Source organism: Neolamprologus brichardi, chromosome 11, assembly GCF_056152115.1.
Source record: "Neolamprologus brichardi isolate AB-2024 chromosome 11, ASM5615211v1, whole genome shotgun sequence".
Lineage (NCBI taxonomy): Eukaryota > Metazoa > Chordata > Actinopteri > Cichliformes > Cichlidae > Neolamprologus > Neolamprologus brichardi.
Genome location: NC_142114.1, coordinates 25,711,781 through 25,735,299, shown reverse-complemented (window position 1 = coordinate 25,735,299; position 23,519 = coordinate 25,711,781). Strand labels below are relative to the sequence as shown.

Genomic DNA, 23,519 nt, shown 5'->3' with positions numbered 1-23,519 from the left:
AATAACGTTAATGCGTATTTATTACTGCGGTGCAAGGTTTTGGTTTTGTTTTGTTTTTCTTTGTTTTTTTGATCAGCTGTTGCAAAGAGAATGACGTGTTTCCGCTCTCACACCCGACATTACAACAACAAGGCAGGCGAGCCGAGCTGGGACGGGGAGTCGACGCTGACTGACTGACTGACTGACTGACTGGAGAGTAAACAGGTACAAACAGAAAGCCCTCTGAGGCAACGTGTTCTCATTTATTATCGTTAGACCTTTAAATGTGCTGTCACCTTGGGAGAGGCTAGCTAGTGCCACCGAATTATTACCAAACCACAGCGACGCTAGCATTAGCCAAGAAGCTAACGGCGTTACCCTGGCTTCATAACCAAGGGTCAAAATAAAAGCCGAGTTGATCGGAGTGACCGGCCCAGTGAGGCTAGTTTGCTATGTGTGTTAGTGTGTTCGCCTGAGGATTGTACAGATAAGCAGCGTTAATAGCTCACCTAACTCTAAACCGTCAGGTTTAACCCGACTCGGTGTGGTTTATAGTTAAAGTTGCTTTAATTGTTCACTGTAAAGATGAGCCAACATGGCAGGTATCAGGAAGTTTCACCGAAACTCCCGACCCCTCCGCCTCACCTGCGGTTATTTTCGCTTGCGTATGCTACATTTTGTAGATACATTGCTTTTCATTGTGAGCCAGCTGTGAATTGTTGTTGCAGTGCGCTGGTGCATTGCTTATTACAGTATGCAAAAGTGAGCTTTTTGTTGATCAGTTTCCTCAGTTGCAGGAAGTTTGGGGCAGTGTCAGACAGGTAGGACAGATGGACAATTATAGACTGGTGACCTGCCAAGGGTCTACACCCCTTGACATTTTTGGATGAGCTCCAGCCTCGTAACCCTGAATGGTTAAGCTGGAGTTTATCTTTATTAATCATTTATAGCTTGTAAGTTAGTTTATTGATCCTATATTTTAAGAGTTTTTTTGGGCACACTTGGGGAGGGATTTAACTCTGTCACAGACATGGACAGGGACAGCTACAGTAGTTATCCCTTTAATACTTCTTTGAAGTTGACCTGAAGGATGACCACACAGATTTCCATGTTGCATGTGTGCTTAAAATTTAAATTTCAAAAAATAAAATGATAGATATTAGAAAAATACTTTATTTAAATAAAAACAAAATGTTTTAGGATAATGTGCAATCTATAAATGCTACTCTCTCTCTTTTTTAAAAACAGAAATCCAACAACCTGCTACCAGAAGAATTCCAACTCATAAAAGATCTAGAGATGAAGCAAATATTGTAAAAGGGGACCCACCAGCCCCTTACCTGCAGCATTGACTGTTTTTGGTGTTATACAAGTACCAGAATGGAGAGAATTTGAGGTAGCTTACTCCTCAGGACAGTCCTGAGTTGTGTCAGTGAAGGTTCCTCAGAGCCCACTTTCTAGTAATATGAGCCATGGACTCTGGGGCAGTTGATAGTCCTGTGACCTTGGTCATTAAGGCCCCCAACCAGAAGTATGAAGACCAGACCATTAACTGTTTCCTTAACTGGACTGTGGAGAAGCTGAAAAGTCACATCTCCAGTGTGTACCCCAGCAAGCCGGTGAGTAGCTTTTTGTCCGTCTGAAAGAAACCAGAATCATGATTATTTAGATTAATAATCATATTGTATATAATTTGAAACAGTAATTCATTTTTTCAGTAGGCTGCTTGACATTTATTAAAGGCATTTATCATCAGTTTACAGATATTAAAAAAAAAAACCAAGTAAAAAAAAAAAATAGATGTAAATGAGGTGATGTACACCATGTTGTCCAATAGAAAGAAAGGCCTGGGCTGCTGGTCCCTAGCAGCTTGCAAAATGCATAATAGAGTCTTTCCACAGGTCCAGTGGTTCAAATCTTGGTACAACTTTAACTTCCTCTAGATAGACCTTAGTGACCAAAGATTGTTTCTGTTCTGTTGTTCAAAGCTGAACTACAGCACCATTAAGTTTCACTATTAGGAAGAAACAAAAATGCGCTTTGTAAAGGAAAGGGATGTGCTTGATATATAAATACAACAAAAATAAGAGATGTATAGAAAAAATTAGTACAAAGAGCAAAGTATTTGTTTTTGACATTCTTTTATTTAATTCATTAATTGTTGACAGACAACATCTTCATTGAATCCAAGTGATTGCTGAGCCCAACCTCATATTATGTTTGATACAGAATAATCAGATTTTCTGTGGGGTGAGTTTTTGTGTGTGTGTGTGTGTGTGTGTGTGTGTGTGTGTGGGGGGGGGGGGGGGGGGGGGGGGGGGGGGTTCAGTTTATTAAAAGAATACATGGATTTAAAATTAAAGACAGGATGAAGCTTTTATGGAGGTATTCATATTTCAGCAGGCTAAAGAGCACAGCAGCAAGCACTGTGCTAAATTGGGGTTATATTTGTAGACTCGTGTTTCACCCAGAGGTGTGCCCCACTTTAAGACTGGAGTACTTCTCTAGTATTACAGATGATCCTATTGCACCAGTATGCAATACTACTCCCATGCAGACATTATCATTTGACCACTGATGTGATATTCCTGAAAAAGTGGAAACACAGTGATTCAAAGACAACTTTGCTTTGATTCTTCAGTGAAAATGAGGCAATGGCCTTTGAATTGTCTGTATTCCATCGCGGTCAAGTTGCTCTCATAAAACAGATAAGGAGAAGCGAAAGCCTTGTGAAGAACTGAATATTTGATTGTACACATCACAGGCTTTCAGTAGGCTTTGAAATCTAATCCAGCCCAGTACTCTCATTTAACCACAAGCCACCTAATCACTTTACAAACATGACAGGTTTGATGTCTCATACTTTGAGCTATCAGCTACCAAAAGGCTTTCTCAACTGGAAACAAAAACATGTTGATGTTGCTGCACCGAGCTATGAAGGTTAAAGGGAGCTGGTTGTGACAGAGTAGTAGCTGGCAGTGTTTCCATAAAAACATGTTTGTGGACGTTTGAGTTTAAGTTTACTGTGAGGGCTGTGTTTGCTCAGACGCTCAGTTCAAGCTCTGCTTGGTGTCTCAAGAAGAAGCCCAGCAGTTTTATCATCCTGCAAAGACACCTGCATCAGGTTACACTGTATAGAGGAGACTGGTGTGATTGTGTCAGACAGTGACCTGAATGCCTGTCATTTTCAGAATATTTAAAAGCATAATTAAAAAGAAAGAAAGAAAAAAAAATTACCCTCGCTCTGTGTGTGTATATATATCACTTCTTTGTCTCATTGTGTGATGTTTGTGTTTCAGCTGTCCAAAGACCAACGGCTGGTGTACTCAGGAATGCTCCTTCAAGACCACCTGCAGCTCAGAGATGTGCTTAGAAAGGTGAGAGCCACGTATCGATGAGTTTTTGGAAAGGGGATGTTAAGTTCCTGGGAATTCCTTGGTGAGAAAATATTGGATCTGGATCTTTCCTACAAGGGATCATATAGATTTCTTTAAATTTCAAGCCAGGTAGCACACAGCACACCTTGTTTTACAGTATAAACATTAACAAAACAAAGCATAAAGTAAAGTTCTCTGCATTACCTTTCATGAAATAACTTACCTTTCTTGTCTGACCTCATGTGTGTTCAGAGTTTGAATTTAAATTTTCAAAAGTTGTTCCAAAGGTCAAAACCGTGATGTGTCTTTACTCTTGTTGGGCTTGTAATTAGTGCCACAGCTGTCAGTTACTTTAGTATTTGACTATTCTATTATTGAGTAACCGGGTAAGAAATATGTTTGTCTTATTACTGAACAATAAAAATATAAAATGACCTACAACGTACATAAAACATCTTCCTAAAAAACCAAAACATTTTCTTAAATTCAAAGATAACTAATCACAAGTACAATAATCTCAAGCAAAAGAAGTTATACATGCAACGGAGCCAGTTCATAAATTAAAATAGGCTTTGCTTTGTCTTCTTGTAAGACTTTTTTATGAAACAGTAAGCAAAAAGGAAAGCAAAAATGTTTTGTTTGTTTTTGTGCTAGTGAGTGAGCAGGTATGTGTGTCTTTAAGCCTTTAAAGGACTACGTAGTGTCGGCAATGAAGAAAAACGAGCATATCAACATTCTCAGAGCTCAGGCTGACCTCGGCTTCAAAGAAATGTTTCCTGTTGCAGAAAACAGATGTCCTGATAGTGTAGATGTTTATAATTAATGTTTATTATAATTCAGTGTCCAACATAGCAGACGCAGATCAGTGGCCTGTGTCTGAGTTTTACTGCCCTTTCAAATAAGAAGAAAGAAAAAAAACTTTTATATTTTTAAATATTAATACAATTTAGCTGATACAGTTTTATTTATATTTTATATCAATTTAAATCTTCAAAATAATGTTACTTAAGCATTGAAAGAAATGTGTTCTAGTATCGTTGCAGTCCCACTTGTAGCCTTTGTTTGAACCAAATGTGAAACAAAAGATGAAAACTGAGATAAACTAATCTTTGTTTTCCTTCTTCGGGGAAATTTAAGAAGCCAACACTGCTCTCAAAGATTCGCGAATTTAAATGTGTTGAAACAAAGGTGGTTTAGATAAGTCGTTGATATGATTGCCAAATACATCCCCTGAGGTGTTTGGAGCTGTCTGCCTTGCTTCTAGAAGTACTTTGCTTTAGAAAACAAAACACTGAAACTAATTTATTAGTGATGTTTGTGAGTGAGCTGTCTCACACAGTTACAGTAGAGTAGTTATAGCACATTAAGTCAGAACAACATAATTTCCCTAGGGATTAATAAAGTATGTGTAAGCAATTTTGTAACTGTTGGTATTTAAGTAGCTACAAATCGTGTGAGGGGCTGATGGCCGTGCAGGAGGCATGTGTAGTCAGTTGTTCACATCCTCAGTAGTAGTTTAGCTGTTGCCCGTAGACATTTCCATCTGTGGGGGAAGTGAAACGGGCAGTCTGGGAAACAATAGCCGATGTGATGTGTGTCACCAACAAACGATGAGCATTGTCTGAATTCTGGCCATTTCCACTCTAATCCTTTCTTTCTCTCTGTGATCTGCTGGTGCCTTCTCCACCACCTTCTTTTTCTTCCTCCCACACATCTGGATCGCTCCCTGGCCTTGTCGACCCACAGCACGATGAATACCACATGATGCATCTCGTATGTACCTCTCACAGTCCCCCCGGCTCACCTATGCCTCGGAGTCCCTCCAGCACGACTGCTTCTGATTCCAGCGTGAGTAGATCAACACTTACTAACACAATTTATTCGTGCTTTTAATGTATTTTTACAGTTTTAAAAACTCTGGTAAGCAAATGTTTTTAAAAACATTTTATTAAACTGACCTGTCATAATTAAAACAGTTAGAGACTTATTCTGATTAAGATGCAATCAACTTTAACTGGATGTGTTTCTGTGATTTCCTGTAAAAACTATGAAAGCTGTTTGATTAGGCTGCAGCCTCCATGCTCCTCATCTTCTCTCAGGGCGAACTTGATCTTTTCTGTGTGTGCTTGATTTAATTATTGGTTTGTTATTGGTGTTCACACAGAGTTCAGAGAGCGCTGGGTCCGTATCTCCTGCCACCACACCAAATCAGGAAAGTCAGTCAGCCTCTTCATCCTCCTCCTCTTCTGATCCAGCGAGTTTTGATGGGCTGAGGTACCGCGGCGGCTTCGCCCAGTATCCTCAGAGCACCGCTGGTATCCCTCAGTGGTAAGCAAACAACACCAAGACACGAGACTGGGCTTTTTTTTAGCTCTAAATGAGCGTTTGTGGGTTTTTACTATACAGGAGAGGGGCAATTTTGAAAGCACTTTTTAAGTGCCGTGTATCAGGGTAGCACAAAGCATTCACAAGGTACTGCTGTCTGAACACACACAGAAAAATCAGCTTTGCCTAAATGTTACCACATGCACTTCACATTACTGTAACTCCTCAACAATTTTGGGCTAGAGAGAAAATTCAGATGGTTCCTGAAAGGCGATAATTAGTTTTTGATTTTGTTAAAGAAGTACAAAATATGTCCAGGCGGCCGACATGATACCTGGGAAACAAAAGGTTAAGCCAAAATCTCTGTGTTACCTGTTAGCTGACATAAGTCTTTGATTTTTTTTGTTTGTTTAATAAACAATAAAAAGACAAGTTAACAGGTTTACAGAGCAAAGAGCTATAGTGTCTTCTATCTGTTATTATATATTAATGGGAAAACGTTCTGACAGAGTCACATCTGAGCATTTACCCCCAAACTAATCCATGTCTCTTTAAATTATAGAAAATATAAATTTGTGCTAAAATATAAAATAAAATAATATGATTTAAAACAAGGGAATCACCACTGTATAAATAGAGGTCTTACAATAGATGTCAGCCAGATGCTAATGACATAAGTACTCGCTAAAGTTTTGTGAGATATTATGTTTGACATCAGGTTGAAAGCAGGTCTGTGGTTCTCAGAAGCTAATGGGACGACCCTGAAGATGGAACATCAGTTTATGGATGTGTGTCAGTTGTGCAGCTTTGTGTTGATGCCTTTAATAACAAATATGACGCCCTCTCCCTCCAAAGGCCCGATGCTGCTCAGGTTCCCTTTCATGGGGGCCTACCTGCCAACATGCCCCCCCACCCCATGTACATGCCAATGCAGATGCTGTGGTGGCAACAGATGTACGCTCGTCACTACTACATGCAATAGTAAGTGCAAAAACTGTCCTGCTATCATAATGCCAGTGACAGTTTGCCCAGTGACATATTTGTTAGACTACATTTATTTACTATGATTACTTCGCGTTTGTCTATTTTGTTTCCATTCTCTCTCCCTATTCTCCTTCTTTTTATCTCCATTTTCTCAGTCAAGCAGCAGTAGCTGCCTCGCAGCCTCCCAGCACCTCCCCTCCCTCCTCCCCCACCCCCTCACCCCATCAGCCTGCCCAACCCAATGCTGTGCAGCCACCACTGGGACCTAACGCGGCCCCCAACGCCTTGCCAGAGAACCAGCCGCCCAACCCCATCCAGATGAACGCTCAGGGCGGAGCCGTCCTAAATGACGACGAGATGAACCGCGATTGGCTGGACTGGCTTTACACATTGTCTCGCGTGGGCGTCCTGCTCAGCATCGTCTACTTCTACTCTTCTTTTAGCCGCTTCGTCATGGTGGTCGGAGCCATGTTGCTCGTCTACTTGTGAGTTAATTCTGCAGAAGTTGTAAAAACAAAAACGTATAATTTGCACTTTTAATTTTGACATTTTCACATCTGTGCTCATGACGGTGTACTGAATGTGTTTTTACTGCAACTTAATTTTCACCAATCATTTCAGTCAGTCATTTTAGATATATCTGTTAAAAACAACTCAAGTGTGTCAAGTGTGTGTCTATGTTTCAGGCACCAGGCTGGCTGGTTTCCCTTCAGGCCAGAGCAGCAAAACCTCAGAGGAGGAGGAGGAGTTCCACAGGAGGAAGCAGAGAGACACCAGGACATGCAGGAAATGGTGAGCTGGGCACTGTCTGTCACTGTTTTTCTGCCTTACTTTTCTAGCTTGTTGTTTTCAAAGACAAATATCAATTAAAATTTCTCAGACTGACAGACGACCTGATGAAGTTTGGCTGCATCACACCAAGTACACTCTGGACTGTTTCCCATCTTTGGAAGTCAATGATGATGTGCCAAAAATCAGCACTTGCCCCACTTGAAATATGTGCAGAGACTGCAGAATACTTTGCACTGTACTTTGAGTTTCTTGTCTTGGCCTGCTGATCTCTGTGCATTTCTTTGCTACCTTGATGTCTGAAGTGGATACATACAATGTGAAAATCATAATTTTTGGTATTAAATTATAGAATAGATTATAGATTATAGCTTTTACAGCTGATCGACAGCAGTCCTAGGATGATCCTTTACCTGTAAACAGAAAAATCCTTTGTTAAAAAAAGAATTTCAGATTGCTGATAATGTGACAACTCAAAACAAGACTGTAGATGTCACTAGATATTATAAATATCTTGGAGTTTGGCCAAATGAATGTCTTTTGTTTAAGCATGTAGCAGTTTAATTTCTAATATAAAACCGAGAGTTCAAATTTATTCTAACAAGGCCTATTTTTTTGTTGGAAGAAATAAAGACAGTTGTTTTTTAATAGGCAACTTCTTATTCACTCATATCTTTTCAAATTATTTCAGGTCTTTTCTGAGTCTTAACATGAGAGTACAGCAGAGAGATGTGCTGATAAAAACAGAAATGAAAGCAGGAAGGTTTCTGGGAAAATGGTTTAAGGAACTTGGCATTTCAGAGTGCTTTTATTCTCTGTTTCTTAACACTGACTACATCTTTAAGGTTTTTAGTGTTTCATTTGTGTACATGATGATGTGTCAAGTAAACATAAACTTGCAGCGCTTTATGCAACATAATATCCTGCCAACTCACAGGAAGAGCTTCCAAAATTTAAATGCTCTTACTGTCATTTTAAGGTGGAGTTTAAAGCAGTCAGTCCAGAATATGTCTGAAAGAGAACGTCTTTAATCTTTTTTGTCTCTGTTTGTTTGTGGCAAAGGAACGACTGATGGACGAAGGAATGGAGGACGATGACAGTGGCGAGGATGGAGGTGGAAGAGCGGAGGATCAGGGCCGGGCGGCGGCTGCTGCTGCCGTCCGCGAGCCGAGTTTCATTACAGTCGCGTGGTCCTTCATCAGCACCTTCTTCACCTCACTGATCCCCGAGGGACGACCCCACGCAGACAACTAGGTAGACCCCCTTGCTTCTAAAAATAATTCTTCTTCCTGCTACAGGAACCCCCCCCACCCCACATCTTTACTGGCCATAAATAACCTAAACGCATCTTCACACAATCCCATATGGTCAAATTGACCGAAGAGCCCGCCTAGCCTCCTGTCCTCAACCAATGAATGAAGTGTAAGAGCAGTTGCAGTGTGTTGCTGCAGTAATGGAACCTTTGGTAAAGTCATGTCAGTGCTGTGTTAATGGAGTAAAAGCTTCAGCAGTGAAAGTTTTTGTTTTTGTTTCATCGCTTGTGAATTCATTAAGACTTGGCGATGACGAGAGACGCTAAAGGGAGTTGTCTTCCATTTTGAGCTGTGATATGGTTATGCTTGTGAATATTTTATTTCATTATTTTTTTTTAATAATGGATGTGACCCAGAAATAAAAAGAAAAACAAAGAAAGGAATTTCCCTAAAATAATAGGGAAACGTTTCCTTAACAAACCATGGAAAACACATCCTCAAAGACATTTTCATGTATGCACACAGTGTGCATATAGACATTGCAGCTACTGAAGCACATTGTTTTCCCACTTTGTGTATTTTAAATATCTATTTACACATGTAAGTATATGCATCTTTAATTCCTGAATATATGCTTTTTTTGAATAAAAATCTTGCTGCAGTTTAATTTGCCTGCTGTGGTGTACTTTCTCTAGTGCGCAGTTGATGTAGTTCCACTGATGTCCAGCAGGGGGCGGCATTCACACGCAGATATTGTATCCTCCTCTTCTCGTTTCCCAGATTATACTTTTGCAGTTCCTTTCTTCCTTTCCTTCTTTCCTCACTCTTATTCCATCCATCAGAGATATGGGAGCAGCAGGAGTTGAGGAAGAGACATAAGGAGGCAACAAAATAAGACGCCCTTGTGCTTTGAAGCCGTCATTTTAAAGTGATTTCAGTAAAATATAAGTATACCAATGTATTATATGACCTCAGATGTCAGATGTGCTTACATATTTAAATCTATTTTGAATTAAATTTACAGTGTAGCATAATATGAAAGAATATACAGATAAAAAAAGTTGAAGGGTAGAGAGTTTGACTGAACATTTCAATCATAAATGACAAAAAAAAAAAAAGAATATAAAGGTTCTGTCTCTGAAAGCCTTTTCTGGCCAGGTTTTGTGCTGGCCTTTACAGCTGTGCGTCTCATCTCTTTTCCACACTTCCACAGAGGATGCATCCTTGATTATAGCTCTTCTCATCACTTTGTTCTCCAGATGCATTTTAAGATTTGAGATGTCCTTCAAAGATGGCGTCCTAAGCTCGATGTCTGCAGGAAGTCAGTTCTGATTTTTCTTCTGTTTGCTTATGTATTATGTCCCATCTTACACAAATTTTGTTCCCGCACTTAATCAGTGTGTGATTTCTGTTTCTGAACTGTTGTGCAAAATTCTTCACAGCAAAAAGCAAATTGTCAAAACTAGAAAAGGGGGTCAGATTAAAACACGAGGTAAAGACAGTACAAGACAGAGAGGAAAATTAAGATGCCTGACCATTACAAACCTCTCCAACTTAAAAGGTCAGTAGATATCTCAAAGCTTGTGAAATGTAAACAAGTACAAACACTTGAATCTTTTTCACGCATATTTTGCTGCCTGAACTTTCCTAAATGTTATCCCAACAGGAGTGCATGTGAGAATGAAAATATTAGCAGGTCTTTAACCTTTTTAATGCAAAGCCTGTGAGATGATGGATGTGACAGTAGATCAGCTGATATACTGTTGCATTCACAGTCTGGGTCCACGGTGGTAGTCTCTGCCTTTGAGAATGCTCTCTTTTCATACAGATGCTGATGGTCATTAATGGCGGCACCAATAATCTCACACAGTTTGGCAATCCAACCCTGATTCAGCAACTTAATCATAATGATACATTTACAGAGTGCATTTGTCCTGTTAACAGTGCTTCCTGTTTGCTTCCAGTGAACCTGAAATTGTAATGTTTTGTACAGGGGAATGCTCCATCTGGTCACATTTTACTGCATGCTTTTTTCTGACCCAGAACCATAACTGTACAGAAACAAGCAATAAATAAACTAAAACCCCTACAGTATGCAAAGGCAGCTTCAGAAGACTATATACTAAAAGTAAAAAGAAAATGGAAGATTTGAATACAGGGTTAGCTTGCTTCTGACTGCTTACACTACAAACTGAGCCTTCAGCACAGAGCGTGGCTTTTCCCCCAACTTTACCTGCTGAGAACTGCAGGCTTTCTGCATCTACAAATTTTAATGACTATCAGCAAATGTTTCGATTGCCGAGCTGTGTAATAAGCTTGCCCTTACAACAAACAGCCTAACACTGAATTAGGGGCTTGAAAGTTTAAAATTTACCTGGCTGAACATGTGCAGGCTGACACAATCCTCACTGATAGAGCGGTGAGCTGGGAAGCAGCTCAGACAGCGATGCACTTCAGAGAGTCCTCCAAAACCCCCTAATCGAATGACCATGGATTTTTGTGTAGTTGGGAGTAGAAGGTCCAATTAATTATGCATGACAGCGGCTTGACGGCCATTTGATTTTGTAACGTGCGCCCCCTCTGAGCCGCCGATCCAATCAGGTTAGGACGCACCACCACACACACACTTTCTCCTCTACGTCCACACAGGTCCGGGGTGAGGCTGAGACTCCCCTTATCAGTGGGAGAGATTTCTTTAAGAGGGTGTTTGGGGCCTTGTAGGACATTTCATCATCATAATAAGTCCTTGTTATGCAGCCGGCTCACTCCTGTTTCCCTGCTATCAGGCCTCGTTGTCTTCGGAGATTCAGCAGTTGGGCTGGACACCTGCCACAGCGGAGGGAGAAGAGATAGACTGAGTTCATTAGGTGAACAGGGAGGAGATGGAGAGGAGAGATGGAGTGTGACACCTGTGAGGATGATATGGGGATGCAGTGCTTTCAGTAAAAGTGCCTTGACTGAGCACATGCTGTAAATGTGGTACAGTGTGTTTAGGCCAGGTGTTGGTGGATGCATCCATATATGTCACACAGTGAAAAACACCTACGTTTGCTTTGCTGCTCCAGTAAATAACAGAAAATAACTAATTTCTGTTAATTCTCTGTAAATTTATCCTCAAGTTAAGTCACACGTTTTTGTAGGCTGTTGCAAACACATCCAAAAAACAACAAAGCTTGACTCAAAATGCTTTCCAGTCATGGAAGGTGGATTAACAATATATAAAAAACAGGTTGTGCAAGTTGATTTAAAAAATGGACAAGACGTAAATACGACAAAACTGATCTAGTTTTGTCATATTTGTAGTTTTAACTTCATATAGTGTTTCTGTCAGTTTCACAGCAAACGTAGCCCAACAACAGTAGGATTTTTTGGCTTTACTTCATAAACTGAATATCTTAAGCTAGTTTTTAAGAGGAACTGTGGGTGCATTTTACAGTATTTTATCACATCGGAAATAGTCTGAGTCTCAATTTCTCTTTTTCAATTTGGATAGTAAGGTCAGAATTTGACATAAACAACATGAAAGCATGGATCCAACCTACCTTATGATGGTGTCATGGCGTGTGGGGTATTTTTGGGTTTCTCAGAACCAATGAGCACGATTTACACCACAGCAACAGCAGAGTGTTGTTGCTGATGACGTTCATCCTTTTATGGCAGTGTTCCTCTAGACCTCTGGTGGATGCTTCTAACAGGATAATGTCACAAGGCTCAGATCATCATGAACATGACAGTAAGGTCACTCTACTCAAATGGCCTCTGTAGTCTCCAGATCTCAGTCCAATAGAGCACCTTTGAGATGTGGTGGAAAGGCAGATTCACATCATGGAAATGTTTGATGTTATCATGTCAATATCTATCAAAAAAATCTCTCATGAATTTTTTAAGCAGCATGTTGAATCTTGCCACAAAGACATTAAGGCAACTCTAAAGGAAAAAGGGGTTCCAACCCTGTAACAGCAATCGTACCTAATAAAGCATCTGGTGAGTATATATTACATTTGAAACTTCAGACTTTAGCCTCAGGCAGTTGCCAGAGGTAACTTTATATTTAGAGCCAATCAATATTACACCAATACTTATACCATATCAGCCATCATTATACAATAAATAAATAAATAAATAAAAAATTATACAGTCATTATTTATGAACGTTTCGCTAGTTTATGGTCAGACACTTCTTGATGCCGCCCTGCCTTTAGCTAATGTTGCCTGCTGTGCTTGTAAGACCACTAAAATAGTTTAATTTCATGTAAAGCATATCTGTCGATACTAATATACAGTATATGTGTGGTAGGCTAGCATATATGGGTTTCATTGTAATTATATTACATGTTAAGTGGATTTCTTTGGGTGTGTCCATTAATGCAAGTAAAACTTTGTGTCTTTTGGCCAGTGTAATTGTGCTGCTGTCGACTGTCAGAAGCACTGTGCATACAGGATATGTTGTGATTTACGTGATTATCTTGTGATTCAATTGGTGCCCAACATAAGTGCATCTACATCAGGAAAAAAAAACCCTTTGTTTTTGCATATGCTTAGAGCTCAAATTTGATATTAACTCTGAGTTTCACTGTACTGATCAAGGAGGGTCCCATACTGAGTATAATTCAATTTTCCTTTAATTTAACCAAATAGAAGTCTGCCTGAGATTAAAACCTTTTTCAAGAGAGACCCAACCAAGAGCACAGGACAAAGTCATTATTACAACTTCACAATAGATTGAACATATATGATAGAAACTTTTTTTTAAATGTTTTTCTGTTGCAGGGGTTGATGTTCAAAGTAAACATGATCATGTTAAGTAATGAGTTTAGTGGAGTAATAAGTAAAGTTTTTTCTACTATTGGTTTTGTAAAGGAGACCAGAGCTCTCTTATATGGTCATCTTGGGTACACAGATCTGAATGTGAGAACAGAAGCCCCGCCCACCTGCTGTTCAGAACTTCTGTTCAGGAGGAGGAGCAGGCAATGAGAAGTTCCCCAAGGAATAGGGAAGCGAGATGACTTATTAGCTTAATATCTATCCCTTTTTTTTTGAGACTTTGAGATATTTTGTCTCCCATTTTGTCTTTACTTCTGCCTGATTTTACATTCCTTGGTTTAATGCTGAATTGCACATATCTGTTTTCTTAACCGAGTTTTGGGGTGATGGACGCTATCCCAGATCACACAGGGCTAAAGTCAGGGTACACCCTGGAGATGTACACAGGCAACCACATCCTCTCACATTCACACCTACAGTCAGCAGTCAGTTTAGAGCCATCAGTCTCTTGTCATGGATTTACTTGCACAAGGTTAACATTCTTTGTGTAAATGTGAGATAGAGGTGGATGGATTGAGCCAGATATCGACAGTATCGATACCAACGCTGATATTGATATTGGACGGTACTAGCATAATATACGGTGGCCCTGAGAGGCCAAACGGACTGCAACGGAAATAGGAAAAACCGACAACAGAAATAGGAAAAAACACAAGGGAAGTGTTTCTGGGGACACAATAACCCGACGGACCAGTTGCAGGAACTGAAAAAATGGTAGGTGTGTTTTATCATGATTTATATAATACTGAGGACAGAGTTTTAGACTAATAGTCAGGCTAACACACTTACCTCTCATCTTTTCTTTTCTCACAAAACCGATAGATCCTCCACTTCTTTTAAGTGTCTCCCTGCGCAATTCTTAGCATATTTTGGTTCCTGCAACTGGTCCGTCGGTATTGTCTCCCCAGAAACACTTCCCTTGTGCTTTTGGAAATTGTTTTTTTTTTCAAATTTCTGGGTTTTTTTTCCTATTTCCGTTGTGTTTTGTGTGCTTTTGCATCATTTTTCTTGCCGGTGTTTTCTTAAGTTGCAGTCCGTTTGGCCTCTCAGGGCCACCGTAATAATAGGATCAAAACTATATTTCTATCCTCTAAGTTCAGTATATAGCCCAGTGAATTTTTTGGATTCATTATTAGCTTTGTTTAGAAATGAAAAAAGTACCTCAAACATGTTCCAAATGTGCAAATTGATGAGAATTCATCTCAAAAGGCAAAACAGACTGCTCTCTTCATAAGCTGGCTTCATAAGTGAGAAGTACAGGCAATACTGCCCCTGTATTTACTTGGTATCAGATCAATACTGAAGTTTGCAGTATTGCACAACACTAATGAGTTTCAATACATACATTTTTTATATAAATTTTATATAAATAATTTTTTTAGATATTTTTTTCTAATCCAATTTATTTGTACTTGTTTGTGTTTTTCTTTCAAGTTCACCCGATTTCTGGCTATTGTGTATCATTTTGATGTAAATGTGAACAGTTGTGTGGTGGGGTGTGTTTTGTGGCTGAGCTGCAGGCGAAGGGTGGAGCAGTGGGTTCAGGGGCAGTGCTAGGGGAGGCTGGATGTCACAGCTGACCTTCATCAATTCCATCATGTCTCTCCTATTTTAGTAGCATGCTGGGGCCCGAGGAAGAGAAGGAGTAGCAGCAACAGCTGCAGGCAAGCAACGCTGAGCTGGCGGTGAGGAGCTGAAAAGCACCGTAAGTAAAGCAGACTGTAAATAAAGTGCACTGCCATCACACTGCCCAGTGCTGGGTCAGGTTAAAACAGTTAAAAGGGAGTAAGTTATAAGCTGACTGTCATTTTGAGAGCTGCATTTTTATGATACAGAACATGATTTGGGTTTGTGAGCCACGTATTTCACAACAAATCTACACGACAGGAGGTGCTGTATTAGCAAAAGATGAAATGGCTGCTTGTGACGTTACCGTGTTGCATGTAGTAACAAGCAGTGCTGGTCAAGTTACTTGAAAAATAGTAATTAGTTACTAATTACTGATTACTTCTCCAAGAAAGTAATCCTGTTATTTCACTGATTATTTATTTTCAAAAGTAATTAACTACATTATTACTTCTATTTATTATGCATAATACAATTGAATCAAATGAAAAAGTCTCTCTTTAAAAATTGTTTTATGAGTTTTAATCTTTTAACTTTATGCAAACTGCATCAAGTAAAAATTAAATTATATGTTACTGTCTTTGACTTGAAGAAATGTATTTAACATTCAAACCTATTTTCTGCATATTCCACCTTGTAAAATAAAATAATGTTTTGTGTTTGCATTCACTCTTTCAAATAGATGCAAGTAAAACACAGCAAAAAATAAATAAAATCAAAGACTCAGCGTCAGTAAGTCCTGTCTCTCTTAAATCTACTGTCACCTGTTTAGCAGGAGTGGGCCCAGTGGAGGTTTGCCCAGTGCCACAGTGGTCATGTCAGTGGGGGGATCTGGGGGTTTCTCTGTGAATTTCACATTCCTTTGGCAGCGTGCTAGGTTGTTACGTCTGTTGCTGTCATAGACATTATACGCTCGTACGTCAAAGTAACAGTAATCTAATTATTTTTTTTGCAATAGTAATCCTTTACTTTACTAGTTATCTGAAAAAAGTAATAGGATTACAGTAACGTGTTACTATTAACGTGTTACTGCCCATCTCTGGTAACAAGTGGGAATTATCACTGCTCTGCTCTTTACTGTTGATGCTTTTCGTTTTCTCAGTTTGTGTTCTAAAATAATTTGAATCTGCTTTCAGGGAAGGCACCTCCTTCCCTGAAAAGAAGCTGGTGGAGACCAAAGCAGAGCTAAAATGGGGGCAATTATGACTTATGCGCATAAAAGTTAATAATTCTACTAATGGATGTCTAAATGATAACTAAAATCATTTTTTAAATTTTTTTTTTTACCCTCTAGTGAAGAACACTAAAACGACCTATCTATAAGAAGTAGGTCTTTTTATTGTTCTTTATATAGTCAAATCATATATTTAACCCTCCTCTTGTGTTTGCTTTCTGTTATCATCTCTTATGTTAACGGGTCAGTTTTGACCCGTGAATTAAATCAGTTATAAAATACACTAAAAACAATAAGTGATCATCCAATTTGTTTCTCATCTCTTGGTTATCATGTTAGGCTTCCTTATCCATGAAAATGTTGGTTTTAATACTTTTGGTGTGGGCCTGTGGGTGTTTTTTTGTCACTATACCCCTCGATTTCAATTGAAAAAAATTGTAAAATTAACCTCAAGAGAATCATATTAATAAATAAAAGGTTTTTGTGTTACCCGACTATTACTGAGGGGTATAGGACACATCTCTTAAATAAATCTGTTTTATTGATTTTTTTCATTTTAAGATTAATTACTAAAATGACATCTATGGTGTTACAGGTCAATTTCGACCCATAGATATTTACATCAAGAAAAGACAAAAAAAAAAGGTTGTTTTTTAGCAGTAGACCTTTAATATAAACTGAAAAAAAGAAAAAGTCCACTCCTCCTTTCTTTTGGTTATAGTCGTGGGTAATTGTGGGCTTTTTATCACTTCCCAATGATACAGCTACATCTTTGTGACGTTTCCTTTGTGAAGTTCTTGTCCGAGGTCATATCTGGTAAAAAATAAAATATTACAGCTGATATTGTGATCCTGCAGTCCAGTGGTCATATCGAGGACCACACATTTTCATTGTTTCTTCTCAGGGGTGCCACTCACAGCTTTGACTGTGAAAATCTGTACATTCCAGCCATAGTTGGTTTTTGCATCACAGGCTTCCCAGATTTTTCTGCCGTATTTTCCTGGCTTACTGGGTATGTATTGCCGGTAGGGGCATTTTCCTCGAAAAGTGGACAAGACGTTCATCCACTGTTACCTCTGGCCCTGGGATGAACATCAGGGGAAGAAGCTGCACCCATCTCTCCCAGACATCCCTGATGGGAGCAAGCTTGTCAGACCTCGGTCTGGTCTCAAATCTGAGGACTCCTGAATCAAAATTATATCAAATGTGTGAAGTGACATCGTTGCCCAGAAAATGATCAGATGTGTCTTTGTCTTCTGGATGATAGTCCACATTGTCTTCCTCCTAGAAACCTGCCCATCTGAATCTCTATGCTGCTCTGTGTCCTCTCCTTCATTTTCACCAAAAATATGATGCAGAACTTGGCTCACTGTGAATCTTCTTCTCATTTTTGTATACTGCAAATTGTAAATGTGCACTCTGGAAGTCACTCAAATGAGTGAATTCTTGACATGTCCCATCTTTATTTTGTTTTGTTTTTGTGCAGGTATACTGCAAAAAACACGCAAAATAAGAATCCCCTAAAGCTCATATGATTAGGAGAGGAGCTTGCTGTCAATGTTTTAGCTGACAGTGCACTTATGATTTCAATTTTGGCTTTAATTATTGCTTTATACTCATAATATTATACCTGGGTCGAAACCGACCCTAACAACACAAAGGTCATAATTTCAACTAGGGCATTTTATAATTTAGTGAAAATATATTTTTTTGTTTTATTTTGTAGAAATAGAGGTTCCTGACAAAGTCAAAAAGCCTTGATACAATAAACAAATGTTTGTGATTTGTTTTATGCATTTGAAATTTAAAATGGGTCGGTGCCGACCCTAACACGAGAGGAAGGTTAAAGCAATGCTACGCTTCAAAGTCACAATCGCCCATGTAAACATCGCTGTCGGGGTAATGTAATGGTATAAAATCCCTCTGAAATGTGGTGAAGCATACGGAAGAAGTCAGGTACTGTACTTACTTTTCTCATCTCGTAATGGCATTACTAAAACTAATATATCAGAAGAAATCTGGAAACCACTGCAGCAGCGTCAATGTCAGACTACATTTGGGAAACCTTTTGGCAAAATCATCTGCTCTTGAGCAGAAATCCAAACGTTTGTAGGCAGGAAGTGAAATTAGACTGTACTTTGTCAGGAATTCCTGTCGTATCCGTCTGTCCTCGGACAACTTTGCTTTCAAGGTGTATTTCCTCTAAAACAATTTTCCATTGTTTGCCAACAGGTTTCACATTTCACCACAAACTCTCCCGTGTGTTTGTGTCCTTTGTCCTGCCTGAAGCACTTTGCGGCCTGTTTGTTAAAAGCACTTTATCGCTAAATTTGACTTGGCACGTCTTGGCAGGAGAGATTGCAGCTGATGAGACTCCTGACCTGCAGATAAAGCATCCATTAAGTGTCTTGTCTGGAGCAATTCAGTACTCTTAACCTATTAGCATATTGTTAGCCATTTGTGAGATGGTGCAGCCGTGGATACGCACTGCTGTGCTGCAGCCAGTCACCACACCATAAAGAACCACCTCTCACTCTGCTGCTAAATGTCGTCTCCGACATTGTAATGCTCGCAGACTGTCCTCTGCCAGATGATTCAAATGACCGCTAAAAGCCAGAGGGAGGCAAAAAAGGGGTCCAAAATGCAAAATTGATGGAAATGACATTAGATTCAGCTCATGCTCCTCACTGTGTAAATTATGCCCCAAAATGGACTCTCTGGCCCGACTGTTAGCTCCAATTTGTTGGGCCATACCTCATGGTGGCTTGTCTTGCCCTTCCCTTCTCCCTTTAATCCAATCAAAGCCACGCTGGATGTTATTTATTTGTTTATTTATTTATTTTCAAAGGATGTAACCGATTCTTATCAAGGCAGAAGTAGGGCCTTCTTCCTGGTGAAACAGTGACTAACGTCCAGCCATCGATCCGTCAGTTCGTCTGCGGTGGCGGGTGATGCGTCTGGTGATAGAAGACTTTTTCTGCTTGTGTTTTTATGTGCGAGTGTGCAACGGAGTCATCAGTGCACACATTGTTTTCTTTTTTTAACGTTCTAGATTGCATTAAAAGATGTCAGTTTTGAGATTATTTCATTTCTCGCTTGTTTATTTTAATGTATTCTAGAAATGAAATGACTTTTTTTTTTTACACATTCAGGCATTTACCTCAAGCACTGCCATAAAGTTTGTCTCCTTAAAAAAACATAAATGCATGAAGTTGCAATTCTTTGATTTAAACTGACCTTCAGAGCACATCACCTCACAGGTGTTGCAAAAGTCGATTCACTACAGTAAGCTAATTGAACGACTTCTTGAGTGGATGTTTGTGTTCTGGTCTGTGGCAACCTTAACCTCCTCTTAACTGTTTAAAATTAAATTTGATATTGATGTCGGTACCAATATCGGCTTTGTTGGCTGATATTTACATCAGATATTTCTTTGTTGCTAGTGGTGAAGTGTTTAAACATAGTGTGATGAAGAAGATATATATATTTTAAAGCATTTAGATGTTTTAATAGATAATAATTAAAATTTAAAAACTAAAATTTCTTGGCTTCAGGTATCTGCATCATTTATTTTAACGTTTAGAATAAGTATGAACATCCGTTGCACCCTATTATCTTTAGATCAGCTGTTAATTAGGTCACAGTTTTGGTAAAACCTTAAATAATTTTCTAAAGATATTTTAAATACATAGTTACCCAATTCCTGCATAATATTTCTATTAACAATAATGGAAACAAAAATTTCACCCTTATGTCAGTTTTCAGTGTGTCTTATCAGGAAAAGGACACGTGTACATTGATTTAACAATGGTAGTAATTTCCTTGTTTTGTTCATGATGGCTAACTGCCATAGTCGCCTTGGACACTTGTTGAAAGTCCAATCAAGTCCAAATGCAGTGAAAGAAGCTCCAGAATGGCATAAAGCACACATTTCGCTGCTTTTTCTTTTTATGTTTGGTGTTTGTATTTATTATGAATTTAAAAGGCTGATTTCATGGAAGTAAAACATCACAAGTAAGAATAAACTCTGCTGCAGACAGTCTGCAGGATTTTAAGTTTGTACTAATTAGAGATGGGCAGCAATGCTAATTCGATTACTTTTTTTCAGTAATGAGTAAAGTAAGGGATTACTACTGCAAAAAAGTAATTAGATTACTGTTACTTTCCCGTAAGCACACTGCATTACTGCGTTTCAAAACTGTAATTTTGTTTGTGAGACTGTCTCATCACAATGACGTAGGAGCGTGCAAAGTCTGTGGCAGCAACAGACGTGCAGATTAACAATGGATAATATGGAGTGCGGGAGAGAGTACGACCATGCAGCATTTAAAGCGTGCACGTACTGACATTCCTTTGAGTTTGATTCCTTAAAAAGTGAGAAAAACATCAGTGTCCACTGTACACCCTGCATGGGAAGAAAACTTCTTTCTACAGCGAAAAATTAAACTTAAAATCTGAGCAAGCACCTAGCACGCTGCCAAAGGAATGTGAACTTCACAGAGAAACTCCCCGGATCCCCCCACTGACATGACCGCTGCAGCACTGGGCAAACCTCCACTGGCCCCACTCCTGCTAAACAGGTGACAGTAGATTTAAGAGAGACAGGACTTACTGGCGCTGAATGTTTGATTTTATTTATTGTTTGCTGTGTTTGACTTGCCTTTATTAAAAAGAGTGAGTGTAAACACAAAACATCATTTTATTTTATATGCTGGAAAATGCAGAAAATAGGTTGAAATGTTCAACAAATTTCTTCAAGTCAAAGACTGTTGCATGTATTTTATTTTTTGCTTGATGCAATGTGCATAAAGTTAAAAGATTAAAACCAGGGGCGATAGGATCAGAGCTTTGGGGGTGCTGAGCACCCAGAGAGCTGCCCAGCCAGGCAAGATAAACTTTACACGTCATGATGAGACTTCTTCCCCATATCTGTCAGTCCCTGCATCCTTAAATGTCTCCAGTTGTCCCAAGTTGTCTCTGAATGTCTTCTTGGTGCATTTAAACCCCTGTTCCTCCCTGTCCTCGTCGTCTGTTATCTTTGTCTCCGCTATCAGTCATCATAATTTTACCATCTCTGTGTAAGTCTGCAAATTTCTTTATTAAATCATAAGATTCTTAAATTCATCAAGTCTCTCTGTGCCTGGGTCCTCGTCACAAAACATGACATCACTGTTTTGTACATTTTAACACAATTTAATCCCCACATTTGTGAAAGAAAAGCAAAACACTTTTTTGAAAAGTCTGTAACAAAACCATCAAATCTGATAAAGGTTATTAAATGCTGCAAAAGAAGAATGGATTGGAATAAAACAATACATATCCTAACCTTAATTACTGGGGGAGAATAATGAATGACGCTCATAGTGAGTAAAAAGTAAACTGAGTGGATTTTTTGGATACATACAAAAACACTCCCAAAACAGCATACATTATTACAAATAAATTATTACAAAATATTAATTTAAAAAAACTATAAAAATGGAGGCAACTTTGCCTGTGGTAGAATGTATACAATGTATGAAAAAATCTTTACTGCAGATGCTAATTTTACTAATTTAATAATAATAATTTTGTGTTGTAAGATTTATGACTTTCATGCTTTCATAGTGGTACTTAGGAGAGCTTGACATTTTATCAGGTGGTACACACTGTAAAAAGTTTGAGAAACACTGATAAGCGTATGTGTGCTTTTGGAAAACATTTAAAGCTGCTGTACAGAATCTTTGAAACAAGCTTAAAACATTTTTAGAATATAAACAGAGCATCTGCTTCTCTTTACAGCTCCTCACTCCACCAGGGCTGTTTGGCACTTTCTGACAGTGTGCAAATGTGACGTACGTACTGTGGCAGTCATACAGACAACTGGACGGTCCAAAAGCTGGCCTACCTATTACTGGCTGAGGTTTTAGTAGAGTTGTGGCTGAACCACATAAAAATATATCATTAATTTTAATCTCCCCAATCAATTATAACGTTATGTTGGAATGTTGTTAAAGAGGGTCAAAATGTTTCAACCCAGTTTGTTTTGCAGATTCTGTATAGCAGCTTTAATATAGGGAGAACACAACTTCCAGATTGTGTGAGTTTCTGTTGTGCCTGTCACTGTTCCCTGTCTGTTTTCTTACCTGGTTCTTCCTAACCTTGTAATTTCTCCTCACATTCCCCTCTTTCCTCTCTACCTCTTTGGACTGACAATCATACACAAATAGATTGTATTCAATTAGATGAAAAATGATATTAATATGAAAAAATTCTATTAAGATCACTAATAAAAAGTCCTCTCTCAGTGTACTTTCAACCAAAAGGCAAATAACCACATGAACATCTAATAAAAGATAAATATTGAAACACTGATCCAATATTATTCCTGATTCATGGATCATTTGATTTTACACTTTTACCTGAATGTGGCTCCTTTTTTTGAAAAAACCTTCTTATATCCATTATGAACCTGGCTGTCTCTCTGTACACACACACACACACACACACACACACACACACACACACACACACACACACACACACACACACACACAACAGGTGTTCTAAGGTTAATGGGCATTCAGTCAGTTAGTATCCATTTTAAACAGGACAGTGGTAACAACAGTAGGCTACGAACAATTTTAAGTTTTAGATTTTAAATAGGCTGTAAAAATTTCAATGAGAGCAACAGGACGGCCAAATGTCGCTGATTTTACTACACGAGGACGGATTGTAGGGTAGCAAACATTGTCGGAAAACATGTTTTCAACGCTGCAGGTTACCTGGGTGTAATGTTTTTCAGCTAAAAAGAAACATGGTCTGATAACTACCTAACTATATAAAGAGTAACTCAAGGTTAAATGCAGCTAATATGTCCTGTTTTAAGCCAGGCACTTACACCTCCGCTCTGCTGCATCTCAGCCACTAGAGCGCTAGAGTCAGAGTAGGGGAGAGGTGAGCTGGAACAAACCATTTTAGGAGGGGAGGGGGAGGGGGGGATTTCTATACTTTTGTTGTTAAAATGTTACGTCTCAACCAAGTACTGTATGCTTTTTATATTTTTAGTGATTAAAACTCATAAAGCAATTTTTAAAAAGAGACTTTTTCATTTGATTCACTTGTATTATGCATAATAAATAGAAGTAATAAAGTAGCTAATTACTTTTGAAAATAATTTGATTCAATTTTATATGATGGATTGTGCAG

General features: G+C 38.8%; 1 protein-coding gene across 1 annotated transcript; it reads left to right on the top strand.

Annotated features, from left to right (window-relative positions):
* The first annotated feature begins 100 nt into the window (after positions 1 to 100).
* herpud2 (HERPUD family member 2) lies at positions 101 to 9,374 on the top strand. Its single transcript, XM_087848437.1, has 9 exons — positions 101 to 204; positions 1,228 to 1,598; positions 3,279 to 3,356; positions 5,103 to 5,204; positions 5,521 to 5,684; positions 6,537 to 6,662; positions 6,821 to 7,150; positions 7,352 to 7,457; positions 8,517 to 9,374. Exons 2-9 carry the CDS (start codon positions 1,452 to 1,454, stop codon positions 8,706 to 8,708), a joined length of 1,245 nt encoding a protein of 414 aa, XP_087704563.1. The 5' UTR covers positions 101 to 204; positions 1,228 to 1,451; the 3' UTR covers positions 8,709 to 9,374.
* Positions 9,375 to 23,519: the final 14,145 nt, after the last annotated feature.